Source organism: Aquarana catesbeiana, linkage group LG08 (assembly GCF_042186555.1).
Source record: "Aquarana catesbeiana isolate 2022-GZ linkage group LG08, ASM4218655v1, whole genome shotgun sequence".
Taxonomy (NCBI): Eukaryota; Metazoa; Chordata; class Amphibia; order Anura; family Ranidae; genus Aquarana; species Aquarana catesbeiana.
In genome coordinates, this window is record NC_133331.1 from 259380968 (window position 1) to 259406407 (window position 25440).

General features: G+C 41.3%; 1 protein-coding gene across 1 annotated transcript in view; it reads left to right on the top strand.

The window, feature by feature from the left end:
- Positions 1 to 7260: 7260 nt before the first annotated feature.
- LOC141106377 (membrane-spanning 4-domains subfamily A member 4A-like) overlaps positions 7261 to 25440 on the top strand; it is a 58973-nt gene continuing 40793 nt past the window's right edge. The window contains exons 1-4 of the mRNA XM_073597108.1: positions 7261 to 7335; positions 10235 to 10504; positions 12261 to 12371; positions 15871 to 15927. Coding sequence (XP_073453209.1) covers positions 10247 to 10504; positions 12261 to 12371; positions 15871 to 15927 — 426 coding nt within the window. The 5' untranslated portion in view covers positions 7261 to 7335; positions 10235 to 10246. The remainder of the gene's footprint in view (positions 7336 to 10234; positions 10505 to 12260; positions 12372 to 15870; positions 15928 to 25440) is intronic.

The window sequence follows — 25440 nt, forward strand, 5'->3', positions numbered from 1 at the left end:
AGGAATCAGGACCAGATGAATGAGTGAAAAATATTTATATATTTATTAAGATAATGTCACTCTTCCTGAACCAACACCAGTAAACCATAAACAAGCAAGTGAAAGATAAACCTAACACAGCAAACCCTATATGAACACCTAACTATCTATATACAAGTGGGGGAAAGACATATAAGCAAAACTGGATAAGGACACCAGATAAGGGGAACAGGGAGCCAGGTACTGGGAGAAGAAAGTGAGTAGTGGAAGCAGGAAGCAGGTTCCAGGGGACAGGTCTCCAGATCAGGATTCAGGATGAAGGACAGGAACGGATCGGACTCAGGCAGGGACACAACTTGCAGGGAAAATACTAAAGCACTGGACCTAGGTGCAAGGCGGGCTTATATAATCCCAGCAGTCCCATCAGGTGCAGCCTAACGACCTGTATGGTTCATCTGCTTGGAGACACCCTGCTGGTGGCCACCAGAACTACACCCTTTGGTTTTCAACACAACAGTGCCACCAGCAGGTGACCCAAGCAAGGACACAGATCCTGACACATGAGGAGTATAAGATACAACCTATCACTGACTCCGGTAGGTTCAGTGGGTGCATACAGTGCCTGATTCATTGGAAAGGGTACGGTCCAGAGGAACGCTCTTGGGTCTCATCCTTGGATGTACATGCTCCTGTCCCTCTCTGTGCTTTCCATAGACGTTTTCTCCTCAAACCTGGTACCCCTCTGAGGGGGAGGAGTCGTTGAAGAGGGCGTACTGTCAGGGCTGGGCTCTCAGCAGCTCCCTTCTCTGTGCTCAAGCTGCTCAGCTGTCAGATACTTATCAGCACTCATCTTTCCACAGTGGCTCACCTGGTGATCGTTTCCTGCTCGTCAGTCCCACCTACAGCCAGCCCTTACTGGCTATTTAAACTACCTTGTTCATTCTGGATATTCTCTGCTGTCTACCTGTGAAAGACTTTGCCCGGTTAACATCCCTTCTGGTTCCTGATTCTATTCTTCTGCCTCCCACTACGCTTATCTATGGTTTCCTGATTACTGGATTGTCTGACTTCCTGCTTTGGCTTCCGATCTCTGGCTTATATTTTGACTACGTTTACTGATCTGTACCATTTTTACTATTACATTAAAAGATGTGATTTTTACAGCATTTTCTGTCTCAGTCTGATTCATGGTTCCTGATAGGATTATTGTGTGGGGTTGTTTTTTCAGGGGTTGGGCTTGGCCCCTTAGTTCCAGTGAAGGGAACTCCTAACGCGTCAGCATACCAAGGCACTTTGGACAATTTCATGCTCCCAACTTTATTTCTGTTTCCGACCTTGGCTTGTTCTTGACTATCCTTGTCTGCTTCATATCCTGACTTTTGGCGTGTTCTTTGACTATCACTGTCTGCTTGCTGCCCTGACATTTTGGCTTATCTCCTGACTATACCTTGTTGTCCTGGTCTGCTGCCTCCCCTCTATCCTCCAGTAGCCTTCTGTGAGGATGAGCTGGGAGACCCTGGGGGCCGTCAACTGAGCCAGTTGCAGCGAAGTCCATCCTCACCATCAGGGACCCTGGTGAACACCTGCTGGCTCTTAGATTCCGCACCCTGGGGAATCTCATGCTCTAGCTCCCAGTGTGATCCGTGTTGGTGCTCCAGGGGACCTGCTTTCCTGAACCACCCAGAGTTCCATCCACAGCAGTCAGCCATAGGGGTCCACTACCTTAGTGGTGCACTCCTGACCCCAACGGTGTGCGTCTGTCAAGGAAAAAAAACAAAATCCATACCAGACACTTATCCGAGCACACAGCCTGGCAGGTCAGGAAATGGGGTGGGAATGAGCGATCGCCCCCCTCCTGAACTGTACCAGGCAGCATGCTGGATGGATGCTTTGGGGGCACAGGGGGCCCTGCGCTCCCCCCACTCCAAAGCACCTTGTCCCCATGTTGATGAGGACAAGGGCCTCTTCCCGACAACCCTAGCCGTTGGTTGTCGGGGGCTGCGGGCGGGGAGCTTATCGGAATCTGGAAGCCCCCTTGCCCCCACCCTATGTGAATGAGTATGGGGTACATTGTACCCCTACCCATTCACCTAAAAAAAAGTCAAAAAATGCATTACACGTTTTTAAAGTAATTTATTAAGGCAGTTCCGTCATCTCTTCCAATCTCTTCTCCCCTTTCTGACTCTTCTGCCTCCTTCACTGATGTCTTCTGCCTCTGCCAGTTCTTTTCCCCTCTCCGGGTCTTCTCCGCTGATGTCTTCTAGTGGGGTTATTGAAAGTTCATTTTTCCAAAAGTCATAAATCTGCAATTCTTGAACTTAGTTACATCTTATCAAGATGAGGAGAGTTTGATAACACAGCAGGGTGCCAGACTCCACACAGGTGTTTGTTAACTGGACAAAACCAGTTATAAATCACGTTAATAAACATATAGGAATTTTGGGAATAATTAGGTTTATCTGGTTGTAGAACAGGTGTCAGGTTTATGGTTAGTTACATTGGCGTAGATCTTAGTGACCAATCATATGTAAGAGAAATGGTTAAGATAAGACTTGTAAAAGGGTATATAAATGCAAGCTCTACAATTGTTAGAAAGACAAGTCAGATAGGAGCTCATAAGGCTGAACTCTGTGTATGCTGCCCTATTGCAAGGGTCATAGAGGTCAGAACCAGTGGGCAAGTATCTGTCCGTAACTTGTCTCCTTGTACGAGTCAGAGAATACTTCTTAACTTGTTCCATAATGTGGTCTCAGGTGAATTTCCCTCACAAACTTGGTTGAGCTGGAACCCAGAACTCTGTGAGGGGACCAGACCACCGACCGATCGACTAGTCCCTATCAGGTAACGGGTTCCCAAGAATTGGCAGGTTCAAGGTGAGAACAATTCACAATTGTTTCAATTTTGTTAGAGGATAAGAATACCTATATCTAATATGCTTGCATTGTAAGAAACTGTATAAATTAGACCTGTATCTTGTAATACTTTGAACATAAACCTGTATGTTATCAGCTGTTAATAAACCTGCATTGCTGAAGTTCTGCCTGGTTCGATACTTTACTATTCTACTTCAATATACTGGCTTGGGATTCCTCCTGTTTCTCATCCTGCCTACTCAGGGTTGCCCCAAAAGAGAAACTTCCTGTTGTCACCAACTCAATATCGTCTGCTCTTCCCGCTGCATATAGCGATTTCCGGGATGTGTCCTACAATAGTCGAGCTGATGCACTCTCTAGGTCATTTGACACTCTGGATGAGGAGCCCACCTGCGAACCTCAGCCGATCATTCACTCCAGTTTGCATAACCATTTACCTTTGCCTGCCCCTAAACTGCCTTGGACACACAGCTAGGCTAACTTGTCCGCAAATTCCACAGTCGCTACGCCGTGCAATGCGAGTCAGGTAGTCACTACGGCTGGCGATACGATTCAGTCAGACTCTACACCTGGCGATGCAATATTATTTATATTATGCATTATATATCATATTTATTAATTTATCAAATTTATTAATGTTTCATGGACTACCCTTTGGGGATTGTGAAATTCAATCAATTTATAGTTAGGTATTTTATATATCATCTACAACAACATGCCTCATGTAAAGTCCCAAATCCATTTTCTCTTTTTTCCGTATTTACTAATTAGGTGACTTCTGAAGGCAATTGGCTCCACTAGATTTTAGTTACATAGTAAGGTTGAATAAAGACACCAGTCCATCCTGAGTGAGTGTGGGTGCATGTCTACAATTGTCCCTATCCCTGTACATTGTGTTGCATTAAGATGTGCAACTATTATATTATTATTTATTTAAGGTACCCATATAGCGCCATCAATTTTATGCAGCACTCCATGCATACATCACACACTCACATCGGTCCCTACCCTGAAGGAGCCCCCAATCCAAGGTCCCTAACTCACATTCATATACTAGGGCCAATTTTTGGACAGAAGCCAATTAACCTACCAGCATGTCTTTGGAGTATGGAAGGAAACCAGAGGAAACCCACACAGGCACAGAGAGAACATGCAAACTCCAGGCAGGTAGTGTCGTGGTTGGGATTCGAACCGGCAACAGAGTGCTACCCACTACACCACTGTGCCGCCCAAGAGGCATCAGAGTAAAGGGGCTGAATACAAATGCACGCAACACTTTTCAGATATTTATTTGTGAAAAAAATATGAAAAACCATTTATCATTTTCCTTCCACTTCACCATTATGTGCCACTTTGTGTTGGTCTATCACATAAAATACATTTACGTTTTTGGTTGTAATATGAAAAAATTTGGACAATTTTAAGGGGTATGAATACTTTTTCAAGGCACTGTATATATAGTGATTTGGTAATAGATGTGTGTAAACCTTGAATGGTTTGTAAACCTTGAATGATGAAGTCTTGTAAGACAAAACGCGTCGGGAGACTCCACTGCCTGCCATAATCTTACACTAAGCGCTTTTTAACTACAGAAATGTAAGTGTTTTAACTTTTTTAATAAATTCATTTTATAAACGGAATTATGCTATGTGGCCCCTCTTTATTTCATATGGGCTATTTCCTTGAGACGGTCCACTGGACGGGCTACCATCTGTTGTAAAGAAAGTTTTCCTAAAGTTACGGATACCTTTGGAGTTCTGCTGTTATCCAGTTGAGAGGTCCTCCTTCATTACCAGTTGGTAATACAAGCTCTGTTGACTCATTGAGCATATGTTCTTATGAGTCCAACCCCTCTGTAAGCCTTCATTTTCTTCCGTGTGGAGGGTCCATCACATTTACTTTTCCGCATGAGTTACTCACGTGGTGAATAAGACTTTTTATGTAACCATTGGATTATGAATAATTCTTCGCACTTAAGTGACATCTGAAGATTACCAGAGACTTTATTTTGTGCACTATGAATTGATAAAGACTCTTCCATTTCTCTTTCATATTTGTTGCTATATATATGTAATATTATATTCATTTAATACAATAAGCGCTACACTTTTTTGTGCACCTGGTGCTAATTGTATTATTTCTACAATAGAGACATTTAGAAGGTGATATACCCTGTTTCCCCGAAAATAAGACCTAGCGTGGTTGTCGGTGATGGGTGCAATATAAGCCCTACCCCCCAAATAAACCCTACCCTGTTTCCCCAAAAATAAGCCCTACCCTGAAAAGAAGACCTACAAGGACTTTAACTAGGGCTTTTTTTGGGGGTAGGACTTATATTGCAGCCATCACCGACAATCACGCTAGGTCTTATTTTCGGGGAAACAGGGTAGGTGGTATAAATATAGAATGAGTGAGATTGAAAATGGTGAGAGTGAGGGATTTCTTTTCCCCATCAATCTGAAGGCTAAAACATTCTATATAAAATCCACTAAATGGCGCTATTGAGAAGTATCTATAAATAGAAGCTGTAGACAAGCAGAGTCACCATTTGCCATGTGTTGGTTACAGCACTTTTCATTTTGACCACTTATTTTATTTTATACACCCCCGATAAAGCTTTTTTTTTTGAGTGAAACATGTAGTGTATTTTTCTTAGTGAGTTTGGGTGCACTATCACGTTAAGATATGGTATTTTGGTTGGTGGGGAGGGGTTTTATTTCTAAGTTGTTTTCATATCTCCTAGTTATCACTGGACAGGAGTCAGTGTTTTAGTGCCGATTCACACAGGGGCGACTTGTTAGGCGACCTAGCCGCCTGACAAGTTGCCTCCCGTTCTGTACAATGGAACCGTTCTAATAGGAGCGACGCAAGTCGCTCCGACTTAGAAAAAGGTTCCTGTACTACTTTGGGGGCGACTTGAGGCGATTTGCATAGACTTCTATACAGAAGTCGTTTTGCAAGTCGCCGTGGAAGTCGTGTGCAGGTCGCCTCGGTGAGGCGACCTGCAAGTCGTGCCGCCCCTGTGTGAACCGGGGCTTATTGCAATCAGGACGCCTTTTAAGTCCAGGAAGGATGGAAGCAATAGATTGGATTTAGAAGCATAGTGTAAGGTGATTTCTATCAGTTGATTAGAACCCCTATGCTTCCTTTTTGTAATTCCTTTAGTAGTTTACTGCAGTATAGGCAGAGCCACGATTCGGAGATAGAGTTCAATGACAAATTGAGGTAGAGAGGTATCTCTTAGTTAACCCCTTCCTATAAGTAAAAACACACATCAAACGAATCTACTTTAATAAAGTCCTAAACAATCTTAGGCGTTGTCCCTACGTTTCCTGGTATGTGGGCAGACTCACCCTGTGAGAGTTGATTTGTTACTACCAATAGGAGGGACTTTTTGTTATAAGAGGCAATTGTTGTTATTTATTCCTAGTCCCCCAACAGACATCCATCTCTTGAGCTCCTGGATGTGGGTGAGCCCTTGACACCCTTATGTACAATGCAGGACCACAGTGCCTTTTATTTCATTTGGCTCTAGGTAGGTTATCTAAGCAGACCCCATTTTGGTCTCCTTGAATAAATTATATTTATTGAATTTATCATGGTGTCATTTAGAATCAAATCCATTTTTTTTGTTGATCTTTGTTCCCGTCATTCTTTTTTTAACCCATTGAAAGAAAAAAATGATTAGTTTGCTCTGTTTTTTTGTTGAAAGGTACCATAACACATTTTCTTGTATTTATTAATTTGCAAGCATTTCTATTTGGTAAAGTTTCTCAGGTTATTCTGGTTAGGTTCTACTAGAAGGTTGAAAGTATCATACTGTGTGTACGGATCCATAAATGTTAAACTTTGGGATAGTTCTGCCCTTTTTCATCCTCTTAGGTATTCTGGAGAGGCGTGTAAAGAAAATTTGGCTACTCATTCTGGGGATATATACCATCTCATTTGTCTGTTATAGAAATATTCTACAGCCAGTACATTTATTGACTTTTGGAAGCATTTACAAATTTCGCTCCAGTCAGTCAGTGTTTCACCTGGATCTTTTTCCCATTCATGTATAAAGGCAATGTAGTTTAATTTTTAACCTCAACCAGTTCTGCTGCTACTACTCATAAATAATAATAATATTGATCATAATATAAAAATATTGTTCAATATACAATTCCAACTCCTAATTATACCACCTCTATTACTTTTACAACAGTGATACTGTAGTTGTGTCGATGATAAAGACGTTAATATAATAGTTATTAATATGTGTTCTTTATGTTCTCTGTAATCAAATGTTCCTTCTCCTTATCTTTTGGATTCATAGCTTTTATTCTTAGTTTTAGATCCTTTGTTTTTCTGCCACACGTCATTATTGTGTACTGTAAAACTACTTAATTGTGTAACTAGGGAAGGTTGTAAAATTGTGCAGAGTCCAATACTTCCGTTAAGGCGCTGTAGCAAGTGACTCATTCATCAAGTGAACATTGCACAGGTATGATGCTATATTACTATATATGTATAGAAGGACAAAGTGTTATAAGTAATTTTACCAAATATGTTAAAGGGATTTGTAACTTCCTTGAAAATCTGATTTTTTTTCTTTGAACTACATTTAATTTTTAAAATTTGTATGTAAAGAGTATTTGCTATCCTGAGATTCTCAGTTGTGCTCCTGAGCCACTCAAAACCTTTATTTTAAGCCGTAGCTTAATGCTAAGAATTTGAATTTTTTTTATCATTAGTTAGTTACACAACAACATGTGATCAGGATTTCACACAAATTGGAGCATCATGTGAATTGGTAATATGTTTGTGTGTACATTTCATCTTAAGGACACCATTGTTCTTTCAGTCATCCATGTAGCTTAACCATTTCTTTTCTCAGACTGCTTATGGACTTTGCAATTATTTTACAAGACAACTATAATGGTTGTGGGTCAATGTTTTTTTTTAGTGCAATCAGTAAAGCTCATGATCCCTGCTGATTGAAGAGCTGTAACTTTGACTCATAATGGGGAGCATTGGACTTTTGCAGAGAGATCACTTCTTCTGCAACAGTCCTCTACACCATACTGGTAGGGTTTTCTACTAATGCTGTGGATGCTTTATAAAGAAAACTAATTGTATGACTTTGCACAATTTTTGGTGTTTGGTGCACTTGGAATGTATTTGGCTGATTGAAACCTAAAGTTCAGTTGGTCTTTAGATATGAAATTTTCATTTGCAGTATTTCAAATTGCACGTGACCAAAAAAATAGATTTGTGTTTTTTTTAGTACTGCACATAATACAGTTGTAACCAAGTAAAACATAATATGTAAAAATCTTACACAGTCTCTACAAAGATTATATCTTATCAGTGTGTAGTAGTATTTTAAAAACAAACCTATTTTCTATGTAATATATAACTGTACATATACATGGGACACTCATGTTTGCTAATTAGATACACATCAGAACAAAAACACTAAACGCTACTATAATATGTTAACCACTTGCCGCCCGCCATATAGCAATAAAGTGGTTCTGTTTTCCTGACAGGATGTCATATGACGTGATCAGGATAACAAGCTGGTGCGCGCCCGCGGGGACACACAGGGCAGTCTGACACACCGCAACTCCGATCATGGTATGGAGGCTTCTTACCACGTGATCAGCTGTGACCAATCACAGCTGATCACTGCATGAACCAGGAAGTGCCGGTAAATGGCTTTTTTCGGTTCACGCTGACAGGGAGAGCCATTCGGCGGCTCTCCCTGTCAGAGGGGGGGTCTTCGCTGATAATCAGTACATTGATTATCAGTCCAGCCCCCATCATTGGTGTCCATCAGCTGCCAGCATGTGCCCCATAAATAACACATGTCAGTGTCCATCAGCGCTCCATCAGTAATGCCTGTCAGTGCCCCTCAGATGTCACTTAGTAATGCCTGTTAGTAGCTCCTCATCAGTGCTGCCTATCCAGTGCCATCTATTAGTGCCCACTAGTGCTGCCTATCAATGCCGCCTATCAGTGCCACCTATTAGTGCCCATCAGTTTTTTTTTTTTTCAAAAATGTTTGTTTAGCAAAAATAAAAACCCCAGTGGTGATCAATTACCACCAAAAGAAAGCTCTATTTGTGGGAAGAAGATTATAAAAATTTTGTTTGGGTACTGTGTTGCATGACCGCGCAATTGTCATTCAAAGTGCGACAGCGCTGAAAGCTGAAAATTGTCCTGGGCAGGAAGGGGCGAAAGTGTCTGTTATTGAAGTGGTTATAGTACATGATCACAGAAAACAGACAAATTCACTTTTATTAAATTCCAGTATTTATTTTTGTTGCTAAACTTTGATCATGTAATAAAGTACTGTATATGTATAGCTTTTGAATGACCGGATTAGTTACTAAATATACTCAGGCCGCTGGTTTAAGTTTAGTTTTAGAAAGTACTCCGCAACTTCTGAGGTTGTAACGTCATATTAGTTGTCATATATATAAGTCAATGGTCTACATGTTTGACATGTTTGTTTATTTTTAACTTTCTTTATCAGAAAAAGATGAAAAGATACATGTCCAAAACATTAAGATCTGTTAAATAATGTGAATAGGTTAATCAACCAACAGAACTGCCAAGTTCTATTAAAGTACAAAATAAACTTTGTAACACATACAGTAATGATTGACAATGCACATTATCATAAATGGGAACGATAACACACATTTTCCTTGATAACTGAGGTCTTTGGTGACACAGGTTCAAAGGTTGTGCTCTGTGCAAACAGCAATAAGTTACTTATTGTTAAGTACTGTAGAATAATACATACATGCATTTGTCTGGTACCCCACAAAAAAAAACAAGAAAAAAGGTGAATCCACACCAGACCCTTATCTGAGCATGCAAGTTTGGCTGGCCAGGAAATGGAGGGGGGGGGGGGGAAGGTTGAGCTATACAGGGGCCACATGCTCTTAACATGGGAGGGAACCTTAACACGCGGGAGTACCTGACAAAGCATCTTGATCTGATGTCCCCAGATGCTGCCCTCTATGTGATTTAGTAAGAGGAACATTGTACTCATAGTACTCAAAAAAAAAAATGCAAATAGTTAATATACACACTGACAATGTGACAAATTACTTCAATTAACACAAAAAAAGCCAGCATTGTAAATCCATTATTAATTATTTCACTCAGTAATGTAGATCCCTGTCAATCACAATGAACTATACCTGCTGAAAAACAAAAAATGCCGACCCGTCAACTTGTCCACTCCCAACGACTGATCATAACAAATTACATGTCCATATTTTATCATGACCACATTTGCATTTTTTTTTAAATATTTGTATTGAATGTGTACAAGAATATTCCGTCTGTGCTTCTGGGTATTTATTTCTGTTATTTTCTTTTACTAGAGAGGCTGAAAAATGTCTTCTCCCCAGTTTGGGGACAAACCACAAAATATTAACTCTGCTCCCCCACCTGCCCAGTGGAATGTTCCTCCAGGTGCCCCCGGATATAATCTACCTCCTAACCCTCAGATGTGGAATGCCCCTACTGCACAACAGTGGAACCCCCCTGCTCCTCAGCAATGGAACAATCCAGCAATGAACGTTATACCTCAGATGACCCAGTCATCTACGTTCCATCAAGAATTTCTGAAGGGCAAACCTAAAGCCCTGGGGGTAAGTGGAGGGAGGGGGGAGGGGGATATGCATTTTGCAAGCATGTGCTCCTAAAAGATATTCAGTTGATTTGGTTTAATGTTTGCATGAACTGAGTGTTCAGGAAAACTCATAGGTAGACATACCATATATACTCGAGTATAAGCTGACCCGAATAAAAGCCGAGACACCTAATTTTACCACAAAAAACTGGGAAAACGTATTGACTCAAAGATAAGCCTAGGGTGAGAAATGCGCAGCTACTGTAAGTGGAAAAGAGGGTCAACAATGCCCATCTGAAGCCTCACTGTGCCCATTTGCAGCCATAGGTCCCCCGAACTTCAAACTCGGTAGTTAAGGGTTCCTAGATGTCTCCTAGCTGTAGCCAAAATTTAGGGTCTCTGGACCCAAAGGGTCCCGAAATGACATTGCTGCAGATGGACACAGTTGACCGAATTTGGGGCCCCGTATCTCTGGGTCACTTGGTGCTAGGAACCCCAAATTTAGTGTGCAAACCCAGTGGAACTAGCACTACAACATATCTAAAGCTGGGGTTACTAGCATCAAGTGGCCCCGAGATACGGGGCCCCAAAATCAGTTTGGAAAATGTCAAGCACTTTTCTGCAGCAGAGAATGACATTTTCCAAATCGACTTTGGGGCCCTGTATCTCGGGGCCACTTAGTGCTAGGAACCCCAGATATGTTTAGTTAGTTCCACTGGGTTTGCACACCAAATTTGGGTGAATGGAAAAATGGGAAAATGTCATTCTCTGCTGCAGAAAAGTGCTTGACTCGAGCATAAGCCGAGGGGGCCATTTTCAGCACAAAAAAATGTGCTGAAAAACTTGGCTTATACTCAAGTATATACGGTACACTTGTGAAAGATCTACTAGGCATTTTGGTTTACCCCTCCCTTGATGACAAGTTCTCTCCAATTTACTTTGTATGCTTACTATGTACTCCCACGTGGAGGTGTGAAGGCTACCATACATTACTCTCTGATAGGGGAAACCAACATGATTATGCATTTTTAATGAATGGCAGCAAAGGAAACAATGATGATCCTCTGCCTTGTTCACATTCATTACTATGTAACTTAATAAGCCTGACTTATTGTGACACAATGGGGCAAGTCCACTCTGCCAATCATTCAATTGGTAAAGGGGATCGATTGGACTCAAACTTTAACTTTTAGATCTCTGACCCATGTGTGGATAGGATCCAATGGGGATTTGCATTATCTAGTAGTAGAGGGTACAGAGGTGATCTATATAATATACTACATTTTCTTTATATATGAAATATACTACTTTATATTACACATAATATAAATGTTGCCCTAATAAGAAAGTATAGTACCTTTTTACTAGACCTAAGACATCACAGTGAGGGAACCCCACGCCACAGTTCCTTGCATCTAAACTAAAATAGATCCTATACAATCCTAAATTAGACTTCCAAGGTTCGATTGAGTAGTAAAACAATCTGATACAGATCAGCTAGTTAAATTGCAATGTCTGAGCAAATCTTTCTCTAGCAGATCTTACCATCTTCCACTCTGTAAATTTTGATGCATGTCTTTGCCATCATTTTCTAAAACTGCATACACAATGATCACCTGGATGGGGTGGTTTGCAACTGCATCTTCTGTTTAATGTCCCATGCTACTGGATGAAGATATATTAATGAACCATTATTACTATTTTTTAATTTATACTTAAAAAAGAACTAGATGTAGTCAGCATGGAAAATAACTGTCTAATTTTTCTTATTTTAGATTACCCTAATCATTGTGGGCATCATACACATTGGCATGGGTATTGGTCAATTGTTCACAGCATCCTTAACTGCCATGTACAGTGGAATTCCATTCTGGGGAGCTGTTTTTGTAAGTAGAAAAAAATATTTTAACTTGCGAGGTCCCAATATAATAAATGCACTATAAAACAATACAAATCAGGTGCTGTCTCTGAGGAGATACCATACATATCAGGCATCACGCCATAGGAGCTGCCATACACACCAAGCACCTCCCCTGTGGAGCATCCGGTATCCAGCTATATTATTGCACACCAGCATAGAATAGAGATGATTTTTGGGTGAAAATATAGTTAACCGCTTAAGGACCGGAAGGATTTACCCCCTTCATGATCAAGCCATTTTTTGTGATACGGCACTGTTTCGCTTTACCTGACAATTGCGCAGTCGTGCGATGTTGTACCCAAACAAAATTGATGTCCTTTTTTTCCCACAAATAGAGCTTTCTTTTGGTGGTATTTGATCACCTCTGCGGTTTTTATTTTTTGCGCTTTAAACAAAAAAAGAGCGATAATTTAGAAAAAAAAAGTAATATTTTTTACTTTTTGCTATAATAAATATCCCCAAAAAATATATAAAAAGAATCATTTCTTCCTCAGTTTAGGCCAATATATATTTTTCTACATATTTTTAAGCGTGTATTGATTGGTTTGCGCAAAAGTTACAGCGTCTACAAAATAGGGGATATATATATACGGCATTTTTTATTATTGTTTTTTTTACTAATAATCGGTGATCTATGATTTTTTAGCAGGACTGCGACATTGCGGCTGACAGATCGGACACCTGACATTTTTGACACTTTTTTGGGAACCAGTGACATTATTACAGTGATCAGTGCTAAAAATATGCACTGTTATTGTACTAACGACACTGGCAGGGAAGGGGTTAACATCAGGGGCGATCAAACGGTTAAGTGTGTTCCCTGGATTTGTTTACTAACTGTATGGGGGACTGTGTGACTGGGGAAACACACAAATCCGTCTTCCTGCATAGCAGAAACACAGGATCTATGTGATCTCCCCTGTCGGGGGGAGAAACAGAGATTTTCTTTGTTTACACAGGGCAGATCCCCGTTCTGTCACTGTGGGGAACAATCCCTGGCGGACATCCGCTTCAACCGCTGATTGGCACGCACCCACAAAATAGAGTTCCTGAGCCGACGTACAATGGCGGCGATTTGCAGGAACGAGCTAACCTGCCGCAGTATAATGACGGCGGCTGGTCAGCAAGTGGTTAAAGTAAACCCTTTGCCAAACAGAGAAAAAAGAACTCTACCTTTCCACCTATGCAGCCCATGAAATGCCGACTCAACAGCTGAGTTCCTATTCAACTACAATCCAGTCCAAGAAATAAAAAAAAAACACTTTAGTCTGAATATGATCCTCTTTGACTTTATTGTTTAAAAATCATGCTCCTGTTATTATTGTATGCTTCTGATTTTTAGCCTCCTGTGCAGTATGATTATGTCAGATTTTTGCGTCTCAAAGCGGTACAATTATTTTGCATAGATATTTGGCATTTTATAGTGTAGGCCTGTAATTCTTAGCAATAACACACTTAGATCTGTCCACCAAGAGTCTAGTAGATATCCCCGGTATGATGAAGTTTGAAACCCAAAATCATAAAGTATAATATAATAAATAAATATAAATAATTATAAAAAATAATAATATAATAAAATTAATTTCCCCACGATTCACTATCGCTCAATTCTGCAAGTGTTTACTATCGCTGTGTTCTAGCTGGTCTAAAACCACTTTTGACATAAAGGGACACTTTTTTGGACAATCTCAAATTTCCAGGCAGAAAGAACAGTATATATCATATAAAACTGCATGCAGTGCATTGGACAAAGCACTGGGGACAAAAGGGACATGAATTAATTTCATGCAGTAGTGTGCTGTATGTATTATGAGTTTTCACTTTTTTGAATTTGCCGCCGGGCTCCGCCCCTGTGCGTCACCATGCTCGCAGGGAATGGAGCCCGGAACAGAGAGGCTTTGGGCGGAGGACAGAGCCCAAGGACACAGCGGGGGGACATCGCAGGATCCTGGGGACAAAGTAAGTACACCGCTCAAGGATCCTGCAATGCAATCCTGAGTGTGGCTCGGGGTTACCGCTAATGGTGCTGAAATTTAACCACGAGCCACACTCGGGAAAACTGCCAAGGAAGTTAAACAAGGTCAAAGAGGATCATAATCACACTCTTTTTTTTTTTTATTGTCTAAAAATGCTGTCTGTCTGTCTCACAGCACACTGCTCAGATCAGTATATTTGTTCAAGAAGTTCATTATGAACATGTAGCACCCTGGTGTTTAGGCACGGTTGCTCACAAATTTAGTTTGCCAGATAGTAAATGTTCTGGTTAATTGTTAGAAGATCCACTGATCCCTCTCTAATTCTAGAGTTGCTGCACCTTTTCTCTTCTGTCACTGGGTGGCACTGTTGCTGGTGACATTAGATTGACAAGGGCATAGCAAGATCAGATTTTGAATGGATGGGGTGTCTCAGCCAATCGGCAGGGGTTTCTTTAATTCCCTTGGCCTGCTGGGAGAGCCTATTTATTTAGGTGGAGTCAGGTGATCGGGGTTCTGTGCCATCCGGATGACTGTCTGTGTGGATGTGTGTTGTATTGTCCCGGGTTGCTAGGCCCGAAGTTTGCGGCCTATACCCCAGGGACACCTGGCTGCTAGGGTGCCTGATGCCTATCCAGGAGCAGGAGAAGCAGCGTAGGTTTGGGACTGCAGGATTGGAGTCCAGCCGAGTTACAGAGGTTCAGCCAGATGGGGAACTGTGGTGGTCGGAGGTAATAGGGAAGCAGTCGCCACTGAGGCACCATCCACCTTATTACCAGAGACTACAGTGAGTAAGCCTGAAGAAGTACCAGAGCAGTCTTCTCACCAGCCGGGAACGGTGAAGAGGTGGGAAAGCTTCGCGTGTGCCGGGCCAGAGACCCAGTGGGTTGGCGAGAGTGACACTTGGGAAGCGTGCAGGGGGTTGGTTGTGGAGGTGCTCGGGGGAACCGGCGGGTGGCTGGGATCTGGAGGTCTAGTGAGAGACTGGGAGCTCATTGAGTGAAGACCTACAGTGGGAAACTGTGAGATAAGAGAAGAACCGTACTGTGTTGCCAAGTGCTATGTGTGAAGATCTTTGGAAACTGTTAGATTAGTTGCCATAGGAGACAGTGGTCCTGCCAATACAGAAGTTGCATTTGGCTGGAGGCCTTGATCTGTATAGCTGTCTGCCTATTGTGTCTCGGAGTCTGCTAATTGCCATTGCATCTACCGAAGGGTGTCCTGGCCCTAACCCCCTCTCCCACAGTTCTTGTTAAGAGACAATAAACCTCAAAAAATTAATGGCGCCCATCATTTCATCTTGCATTACAACCAACATTCCTCTTAACCCACCCTACGAAGATGTATGTCAGCTCTCCCTGACTCTAGAGGTCCGGGAGGCCGCTACAAACACAACAAGTGTTAAGCCATAATTCCACCCACATGACAAAGCCTAAAACCACGGATCCACCATTTTTTCAATTTTCAGTCCATTTTTCTTGTATTTTGCAGAACATCATTGCAGGGTCTTTGTCAGTGGCAGCTGTGTCAAAGCCTTCCATGTGTCTGGTAAGTGAACTCCTTATACAAAGCTGAGTTCTGATTGCTTATACTGTCACAGAGCATGCATTTATAGGTAACGTTAAACAAAGGGGCTATCTCTCGCCACACCCCACTTTGGGGCAATCCCTGTTTGCCTTATCTTAGATCCATACCTGACCCGCAAGTTTGGGCTAGATTCCAGATTACCAAACTGAAACAAATAATATCAGGAGGACATATTCTCCCTCTGGTGGAGATTAGACGACAGTTTAATCTGCCACCGTGGATGTACTTCAGGTACATGCAACTTAGGCATGCCATAAGAGCCCAGTTCCCCGATGGAGTCGTTCTTGCTGTGCACTCGGTTGAATCCCTTCTGGCAATGGCCGAGATTGACCGTACACTATCCTCTATATACTTGAGACTTACTTGCAAAGAAGCAATGAGTACATCTCGGCTGTTTGAGACCTGACAGAGGGACATTCCTGCCCTAACAGAGAAGGATTGGTCTGAGGGCTTACAGCAATGCATTCCACTATGATATCGGCTAGAGACCGCTTTGTCCAGATAACATTTTTGCATAGAGTATACTATACCCCCTCTAAACTCTCCAGAATTTACCCAGGCATGACAGACAATTGCCCCAAATGCAGACAGTCAGTGGGAACCTTCATTCATATGGTGTGGGAGTGCCCCCATATTCAGACATTTTGGCAAGAGGTGGTTGCAGACGTGAATATGATTGCAGGTCTCACTTTGGACAGAGACCCTCTTGTATTTCTTTTGGGCATCACTGACAATCTGAATACCACTAAGCATACCTCTCTGTTTGTTTTTTATGTGGCTAGGAAAATGATACTGACCAAATGGAAGCTCCCGAACCCTCCTCAGCCTTCATCATAGAGGGCACTTATTAATGCAGTTCTACCCTTATATAAACTCACCTATATGGGGTTCTCATCACGCTCTATCCAAAGCTGAAAAAAAAAGACTTTAGATTAGAGATGTAAAATTTCCAGAAATGTTTATGCCATGGGGAAAAAAAAAGTTTTCTCCTTTTTTTTGGAAAAAATTGCAATTTTGGAAAAAACAAAAACAAAAAACAAGACAATTCAGTGTGGAGTAGTTTTACAAATCAAAACTCATTTTGTTACACTGGGAAGGTGAAATGAAGGGGTTTATATAAAAGTATTAAAGTGAAATAAAAGTACAGCTTATTCAGTCAACAAACTAAACTTGCTTTTTAAAATTGTATTTTTTATTACAAATGGAATAACAAGGACTGTATATGTTAAGAACATTTTAACCATGCATGTGAACAGGTAACCAACCCCCTTTCCCTCATAATTTAAAGCTTCCTGCCAATATGTATTTTCAGTTATTGACAATGCTGATCCAGAAGCAAATATTGCTCTTGCAAGAGCTTGAACCAATTTTCTCTTGATTTTCAGGTGTCATTTTCTCTATAAATGAAGGGATTGTGTATTTTTGGGAGGCCGTGGTTTGTAACATTTCATTACTTGAAGGTGCTGCTGGTGGTGAAACACTTTGTAATGATCCAGAAGCAGCCAAAAGAGTGTTTCTGGAATGAGAACTCTGGAATGAAATGATGAGGACCATAATGAAAGCACGATGAGCTTTTCCCTCCAAAGTATCAATCATGTTTTTCAATGTCTTTAGGGCACCTTTGGCATGCCAGGATGTGCTTTGTCATCCTTGTAGCATTTGGAAAAGAATATTTCTTCTAACTATATTAGTAAATAGCAGCTTGGCTGTCAGATGAAATTACACTGTGGAAATGTTTCCAAACCCTAGATTTTGGTCTCACCATTTTACTGAGAGTAGTAAAAGAAAAAAACTATTTACTAACCAGACTATAGGGAAACATTATGCTGTGTTGGTGGATAACATTAATAGGAATTATTTAAAGGTTATAGATAAACTAATTTGTCAGACAAATTGACCCTCCTAACTGTAGGAGGTACAAGATGGAGCTCACAAGCAAACTGGAGCTTATACACTGAAGTGCCCCCTAGTGGCAGAAATGCATATTTCCCTTGTTTGAGAACTGCATTGAGAAGTATATTGTTACTTGAACTGTATTTCAAGATTTGTTTGTCTTCAGCGGTAAGAACTTGCAATAATTTAAGACTTTAAATAAAAGTCTCAGCAATCTTTCATTAAGGCCTTCATGTTATATAGTTTGAATACCATGCCATAGATATATTACTTATCATTGTAAAAGAACATGTTTCACACTTCCATTTTTTTCAAAATTTTCCAGAACCCCCCCCCCACACACACACACACACACACACACATTCACACACACACGTTTTTTTTTCCTGGGTTTTCTCCATCTCTAATTTAGATACACTTTAAAGCTTCATATTTTATTTACTGGTTTAGATAGCAAGTTCAACAGGGGGAGTGAGGCATTCTTTATATGACAGCAGGTAGGTAGGATAATTCCTGACCAGAAATTTTACCATTGGTGCGACCAAGATTGTGTAGCTCTTGTACTGAGAACAAGTATAATTTACCATCTAGCTTCCATATCACAGTAATACATACAGATGGGACACTATTTAGTGGCAGCTATCCCAGACCCAAACAAACATCATGTAGATCGGATCTTTGGTTGGGTTAAAACTTTGGCCTTTAAGAAGATTCTCTAATACTGACCTCATGGCAGTCACTATGCTGAATATAAAAATGAAGGGAATGTTTTCTATGTACTAAGGTGCCTCCATAACCAAATATCAGTTTTAGAAGACCATATACAATGGTACCCCTTTAGATGCCACCAAGGCTTTTTTCTCACAGAATAGGCGCAGGAACTCACCCACACCAAGCCCCCAGATGCATGTCATAGGGTGGGTGTGGCCAAATTGCACCAATGGGAGGTTCTTAAAGGGGCATTATTAAGTAAAACCAGGTGTGCATAACACACAACTGCAGGGTTCAGGAGTGGGTACGCACAGAGTGTAGGGTTGAGTGCATAATGCATGGTTTGGGAGTGTGTTACACACAGAATGTAGGGTTTAGCAGAGCATTATGTTCAGAATAAGGAGTTCAGTCGTGCACTGTGTACAGAGTGCATGATTCAAGAGTGCGTTACACTCAGAATGCAGAAATCAAGAGTGCACTATGCACAGAATGCAGGGTTCAGGAGTGCATTTATGCAGAGAGTACAGGGTTCAAAAGTGCATTTATGCAGAGTGTGCAGGGCTCAGGAGTGCTTTTCGCTCAGAATGCAAGGCCCAGGAGTGTGGTACACTCAAAATGCAGGGTTCAGGACTGCTTTACACTCAGAATACAGGGTTCAGGTGTGCATTACACTCAGAATTTAGGGTTCAGGAGTGTGTTATGCAGCAAGTGCGGGGTTCAGGAGTGCATTTATGCAGCAAGTGCAGGGTTCAGGACTGCGTTACATTCAGAATGCAGGGTTCAGGAGTATGTTATGCTCAGAATGCAGGGTTCAAAAAATGCATTATGCAGAGAGTCCACCTTTGATTCTTCATCCAAGTCTCACCTCTGCACCCTTTTTTTTGCAGTTTACCTCTGCAGCACTCCTTCCCCCAGCCCAAACCAACCATTTTTTCTCATCAGTTAAGTTCTGTAGACATCTTTTTCAGCTCTGATCTCTGCACCTGCACAACTATCATCTTTGCACACACGATCCTCCCCTCCCCATCTGCTCACCTCTCGGTAGCAGCTTGGCACCTGTGCTGTTTTTCAGCTCTGTCTCTTTCCCAGTGGCCAGCACATGTTGAACGGCTTCAAGATCAACCAGCAGGACCAGCAGGGGGCATCAGTATCCAGGCACACGGCTGATGCTCAGCATGGGATACCCTCCCCTGCAGCCTGTATCACACTGTGAGGCAACAGCTGTCCCTCTCATGTCCCCGCACTGAGTGCCAGGCAGGGAGTGTAGTGTTTAGAGCTGCCTGAAGATAAGTGCTGTCACTTGTAACACCAGAAGCTGGGCTTCTGTATTACAGGTGAGAGTAAACAGCTGTGCACACAGGACTGCTGTCAGAGGCAGTGGAACAGTCCTAGCTAAAAAAAAGACCTGGATGCCCCCGTCCTTATACTGGAGGAACAATATTTATCAGGTAAACCAAACTTGACCGAGTGTCATTTTTCTCCTGAGGTTTTGTTGGTTAAGGGGGTCGGCTGAGTTCTGGAGGTATCTAAAAGTATCTAGGTCTTTGCCCAAAATTAACTTGGAATCTCTGGACAATGATCATCTAATGTCTATATCGTTATGATTATTTAAATATGCATGAAAGCTATCTACTAAAGCCCAGTGAGGGAGTTGGATGGATGGAAACCCAAAACTATGAATTAATTTTATAAAAAATGTGAAAAAAAACACTTAAAAATTCTAAAAAAAGGTTTCAGCAAACATTCTGTAAAACGTGCACAGCAAATAAACGTAAAAAATTTGAGGTTGCGCTATTCAATCATATAAATTCAATGAATTAAAATAACACAGTCCACAAATGATAAGACATCAATGTGAGTAATAAATCAGTCCACAAGTGAAGTGACAAAAAAAACCCCTAATCGCGATCTCCACCATCCACCACCGAAGTGATACAGATATCAGTGCCTCCACCAACAGCTAAAGGGCTCACTTACCAGCTCCAATTGACCCCTCATTACAAGTGATCATTAGCGCTTGTGGCTTTAGCCCAGACAAGGCCTTTATCTAGGTCCAGATGGTCTCACTACTTGATGCCATAAAGGATATGGTAGTATCTCAAAAGAACAAAGTATCTATATGTTATAAATGATAACCGCGCTTAGGATAGGAAAAAATAATAAATAAAAATAAATATAGGTTGCTGCCTCCCCTAATAGAGCTCCCCAAAGGGAGCTCTAAATAATAAAAAACAAATGGAAATGAGGGGGTGTGTGGCGCTACCTAATAAGTATAAATGTATATGGGGGATGGGAAGACTACACAGTGGATGTATAACCCACACCGGTGCACATTACATGCAGTTCCAATTTACAATAGATAATCGGTGTCTAATATATAGATAAGCCTATGGAGTGTATATGGATGTGCAACAAACAAACATACCCTATACAGTGTGTGTTTGAACTGCCGTGCAGGGTGGCTCCTAATTACGGTAGCCACAGAGCATGACCCAGAAGTGCCTGGTGTGTGTGTGTGTGTGTGTGTGTGTGTGTGTGTATATATATATATATATATATATATATATATATATATATATAAATGTAAACAATTTCCAGATAACTTAAATGTATACAACCGGCTTCAGGATAGCAATAAGCCAGCCGCAGTACAAAAAAACTACAAGTGAACCCGAGGTGGGGACAGCAGCGGCACGCTGCGCTCCAACTGCGCTCCACCAACTCGAGTACCCGGAAGTGACGTAGCGTGCGTGGCGCCGCAGACTTTTCCACATCCCCATATTGGGGACATTGTAATTTACTATATTTCACTGTAATAGTTTGGTTTAATACTACCAGTCATTCACTTATCTCTTTGCTGCACTGTGACTTATACCTTTTTATGTAATTGTGGCATTTAGGTCCTGGGATTTACATGGTATCTACTTATTCCATAGTTTTGTTTACACAAACCATATGCAGGTTGAGGTGCACTAACGATCTTGGCCGTGCTAGCAATCTGGTCCCTCCCACGGACCGATATGTAGAAACAATGAGTCAGGATTGCTGCACAGGAAATTTATTTCCATAAAAAATCACAAAGATTACAAGACATCGAACTGATACCAGATGCAGCTGGCTGCGACGTTTCGGGCTTTCACAGATAACGCCCTTTCTCACAATCGTATGTCTGCAACTGGTTACATACATCACATGTTATATATACACATAAGTTTGTTAATTATACTTGATTAAGCTGGAATTAATTAACCCACATTTGGTAACAGGTTTTTTAACTAGCCATTTCTCCTCATTTTACGTGGTTGGAACAATCAATTGTCAACAGGTGTTATTACTTCTTTGCCAAAAAAAGGGAAAAAGGAAAAAGAAAAAAAGAACAAAAAATTATTAAATCAAAAACAAAAAAAAGGAAAAAAGGAAACAGAAGAAAAAAGGAAACAAAAGAAAAAAAGTGAAACAATAAACAAAATATGGATAATAACACAAAAGTTTTCTCATAAAGAAAATATTCTTCCTAGAAAAATTTCCCTTTATGACATCTATAAAAACATAAAAATGCATCAATAAATCCGGAATGTTATCTCTTCACAATAACATCTAAACGAATAAATACAAATCAAAATCGGTATTCAATCGGTATTTAGGCTGTATCGTATTTAAACGGTTAATCCAATAAACTTCACGTTTTTTCAGAATAAGTTCTCTATCACCCCCTCGTCTATTCATGGGTATACCATTGATGACCATATATATTAACTGAGATACTGTGTGTTTCTGTTCTGTGAAATGTCTGGATAATGGAAGTTTATCCGGATTGTCACGAATTGAGTACTTGTGCCTTGCGATTCTATCTTTTACCTTCTGGGTTGTTTCTACCACATAAAGTAAACCACATGGGCATTTGATAATGTATATAACATAGGATGACTGACGTGAAATAATCTTTAATGTCAATGTTGTAACCTCTATGTGGGTGACAAAAACTTTTCCCTTTTATTATACTGGTGCATTGGGTACATGATAGACAAGGATAGGATCCATGGTTCGGGGGACCTAAGAATGTAGTGCGAGGAATAGGTGTGCTATATTGGTCTGATCTGACCAATCTATCACGCAGCGTTCTACCCCTACAATATAATGGTGGGGGGGGGGGGGTGGTAAAACTCAGGGATGGTTGGATAATTTTTATTGAATATTGACCAATGCTTTCTAATTATATTATTGATTTTATTAGAGAATGGATGAAATTGTGAGATGAAAGGCAGTCTATGGGTTACATTTTTTTTCTCTATTTTGATCCAAATTGATACGTTCCTGATGAACTATGTCACCTGGATATCCTCTTTGATGTAGTCTGTCTTCCATCTCACTCAATCGCCTCTCTCTTATATCCATCTGATATACAATCCTAGATATACATTTCAACTGGCTTCTTGGTATAGATTTAAATACCCCCGGGGGGGTGAAAGCTGGAGTAGTGTAGTAACTGATTTCGGTCTGTAGGCTTTCTATACAGGTCAACCATTATATGGTTGTCCTGTATACTCAGCAGAGTATCTAGAAAAGGAACTGTTGTATCTGAAGAAAATATATTAAATTTCAAACCAGGAACCAGGTTATTCAAATAAAAGTCAAAAAGATACAATGAATCTTGGTCGCCCACCCATATGCCAATCACATCGTCTATAAATCTAAACCATGTGATGCAGTCATCTGTATATAATTTACAATGATAAATGAATGCTTCTTCTAGCATGTTCATAAACGCATTGGCATATGGGGGCGACATTCGAGCCCATCGCTGTGCCTGTGCGTTGCAAGTAATATACATCCTTAAAAAGGAAGAAATTATCTTCCAGTGCTATGGTAAGCAACTCCAAAAGAAATGTGATTTGTCTGTCATCATATATTTTGGATGAATGTATTAATCGTTTGCAAGCTTCCAGTCCTAGGGTGTGTGGGATGGCAGTGTATAGATTGGCTACATCCCATGTTACCAATCTAGCACCTAATGGAAAGGTTAAATCCTGTATTTTAGACAAAAAATCTTGAGTGTCCTGAATATAAGATTTAGTGTTCTCTATCAGAGGGGTAAGGTGTTTATCCAAATATTTGGTAATAGACAGTGACTGAATTAATGCTAGAAACGATTGGACGACCCGGAGGGTTATTCGGATCTTTGTGCACCTTGGGTAGCACATAAAAGATAGGTGCAATGAGATGTTCTGGTATTAAATAGGTTTCTGTATTGGTATCTATTATTACTGCCTGTAGGGCCTTCTTTACAACTTTTTTTAATTTTAGTTAAAACCCGTGTGATGGGATTAGTATCCAAACGTGTATAAACATTATGATCAGCTAGCTGTCTTTTTATTTCCTCTTCATATTTTGCAGTATCCATAACCACTATAGAGCCACCCTTATCCTCTGGTTTTATTGTGATTTCTTTTCTAGTGGATAATAAGGATAGGGCGATGTGTTCCTCTCGGCTCAGATTGTTTTGTCTATGGTCAATTCTAGACTGATCTTCTAAAAATTGCCTTATATCCGTCTCAACTTTGTCAATGAACAGTTCTGCTGCTGGACTATTGGTAGGGGGCACAAATGTGCTCTTATTTTTTAACCCCATATTAGAGATAGACATTTTTAATGGATTTGAACTGTGAATGACGGTTTAGACGATTAAAAAGCCTTTAATCGTATATTTCTGTAAAACCTATACAGATCTTGTTTCAATCTAAATGTATCCATTTTTTCTTTTGGGCAAAAATTAAGTCCCTTATTTAACCACTTGACGACCGCCTCACGCCGATTTACGTCGGCAAGGTGGCACGGACAGGCAAAATCACGTACATGTACGTGATTTGCCTTCCGCGGGTGGGGGGTCCGATCGGACCCCCCCCGGTGCCCGAGGCGGTCGTCTTTTCTCCCACGGCGATCGGAGATGAGGGGGAGGCCATCCGTTCGTGGCCCCCCCCTCGCGATCGCCGCCGGCCAATGAGAACATTCCTTTGCTGCTGTATGCTAAACAGCAGCAAAGGAAATGATGTCATCTCTCCTCGGCTCGGTAATTTCCGTTCCGGCCCGAGGAGAGAAGACAAGTGAGTGAGTGCACAACACACACACACACACAGTAGAACATGCCAGGCACACAAAACACCCCGATCCCCCCCCCCCGATCGCCCCCCCGATCCCCCCCCAATCACCCCCCCCCCCCTGTCACAAACTGACACCAGCAGTTTTTTTTTTTTTTTCCTGATTACTGTATTGGTGTCAGTTTGTGACAGTTACAGTGTTGGGACAGTTACTGTTACCCCCCTTTAGGTCTAGGATACCCCCCTAACACCCCCTAATAAAGTTTTAACCCCTTGATCACCCCCTGTCACCAGTGTCACTAAGCGATCATTTTTCTGATCGCTGTATTAGTGTCGCTGGTGACGCTAGTTAGTGAGGTAAATATTTAGGTTCGCCGTCAGCGTTTTATAGCGACAGGGACCCCCATATACTATCTAATAAATGTTTTAACCCCTTGATTGCCCCCTAGTTAACCCTTTCACCACTGATCACCGTATAACTGTTACGGGTGACGCTGGTTAGTTTGTTTATTTTTTATAGTGTCAGGGCACCCGCCGTTTATTACCGAATAAAGGTTTAGCCCCCCGGTCGCCCGGCGGTGATATGCGTCGCCCCAGGCAGCGTCAGATTAGCGCCAGTACCACTAACACCCACGCACGCAGCATACGCCTCCCTTAGTGGTATAGTATCTCAACGGATCAATATCTGATCTGATCAGATCTATACTAGCGTCCCCAGCAGTTTAGGGTTCCCAAAAACGCAGTGTTAGTGGGATCAGCCCAGATACCTGCTAGC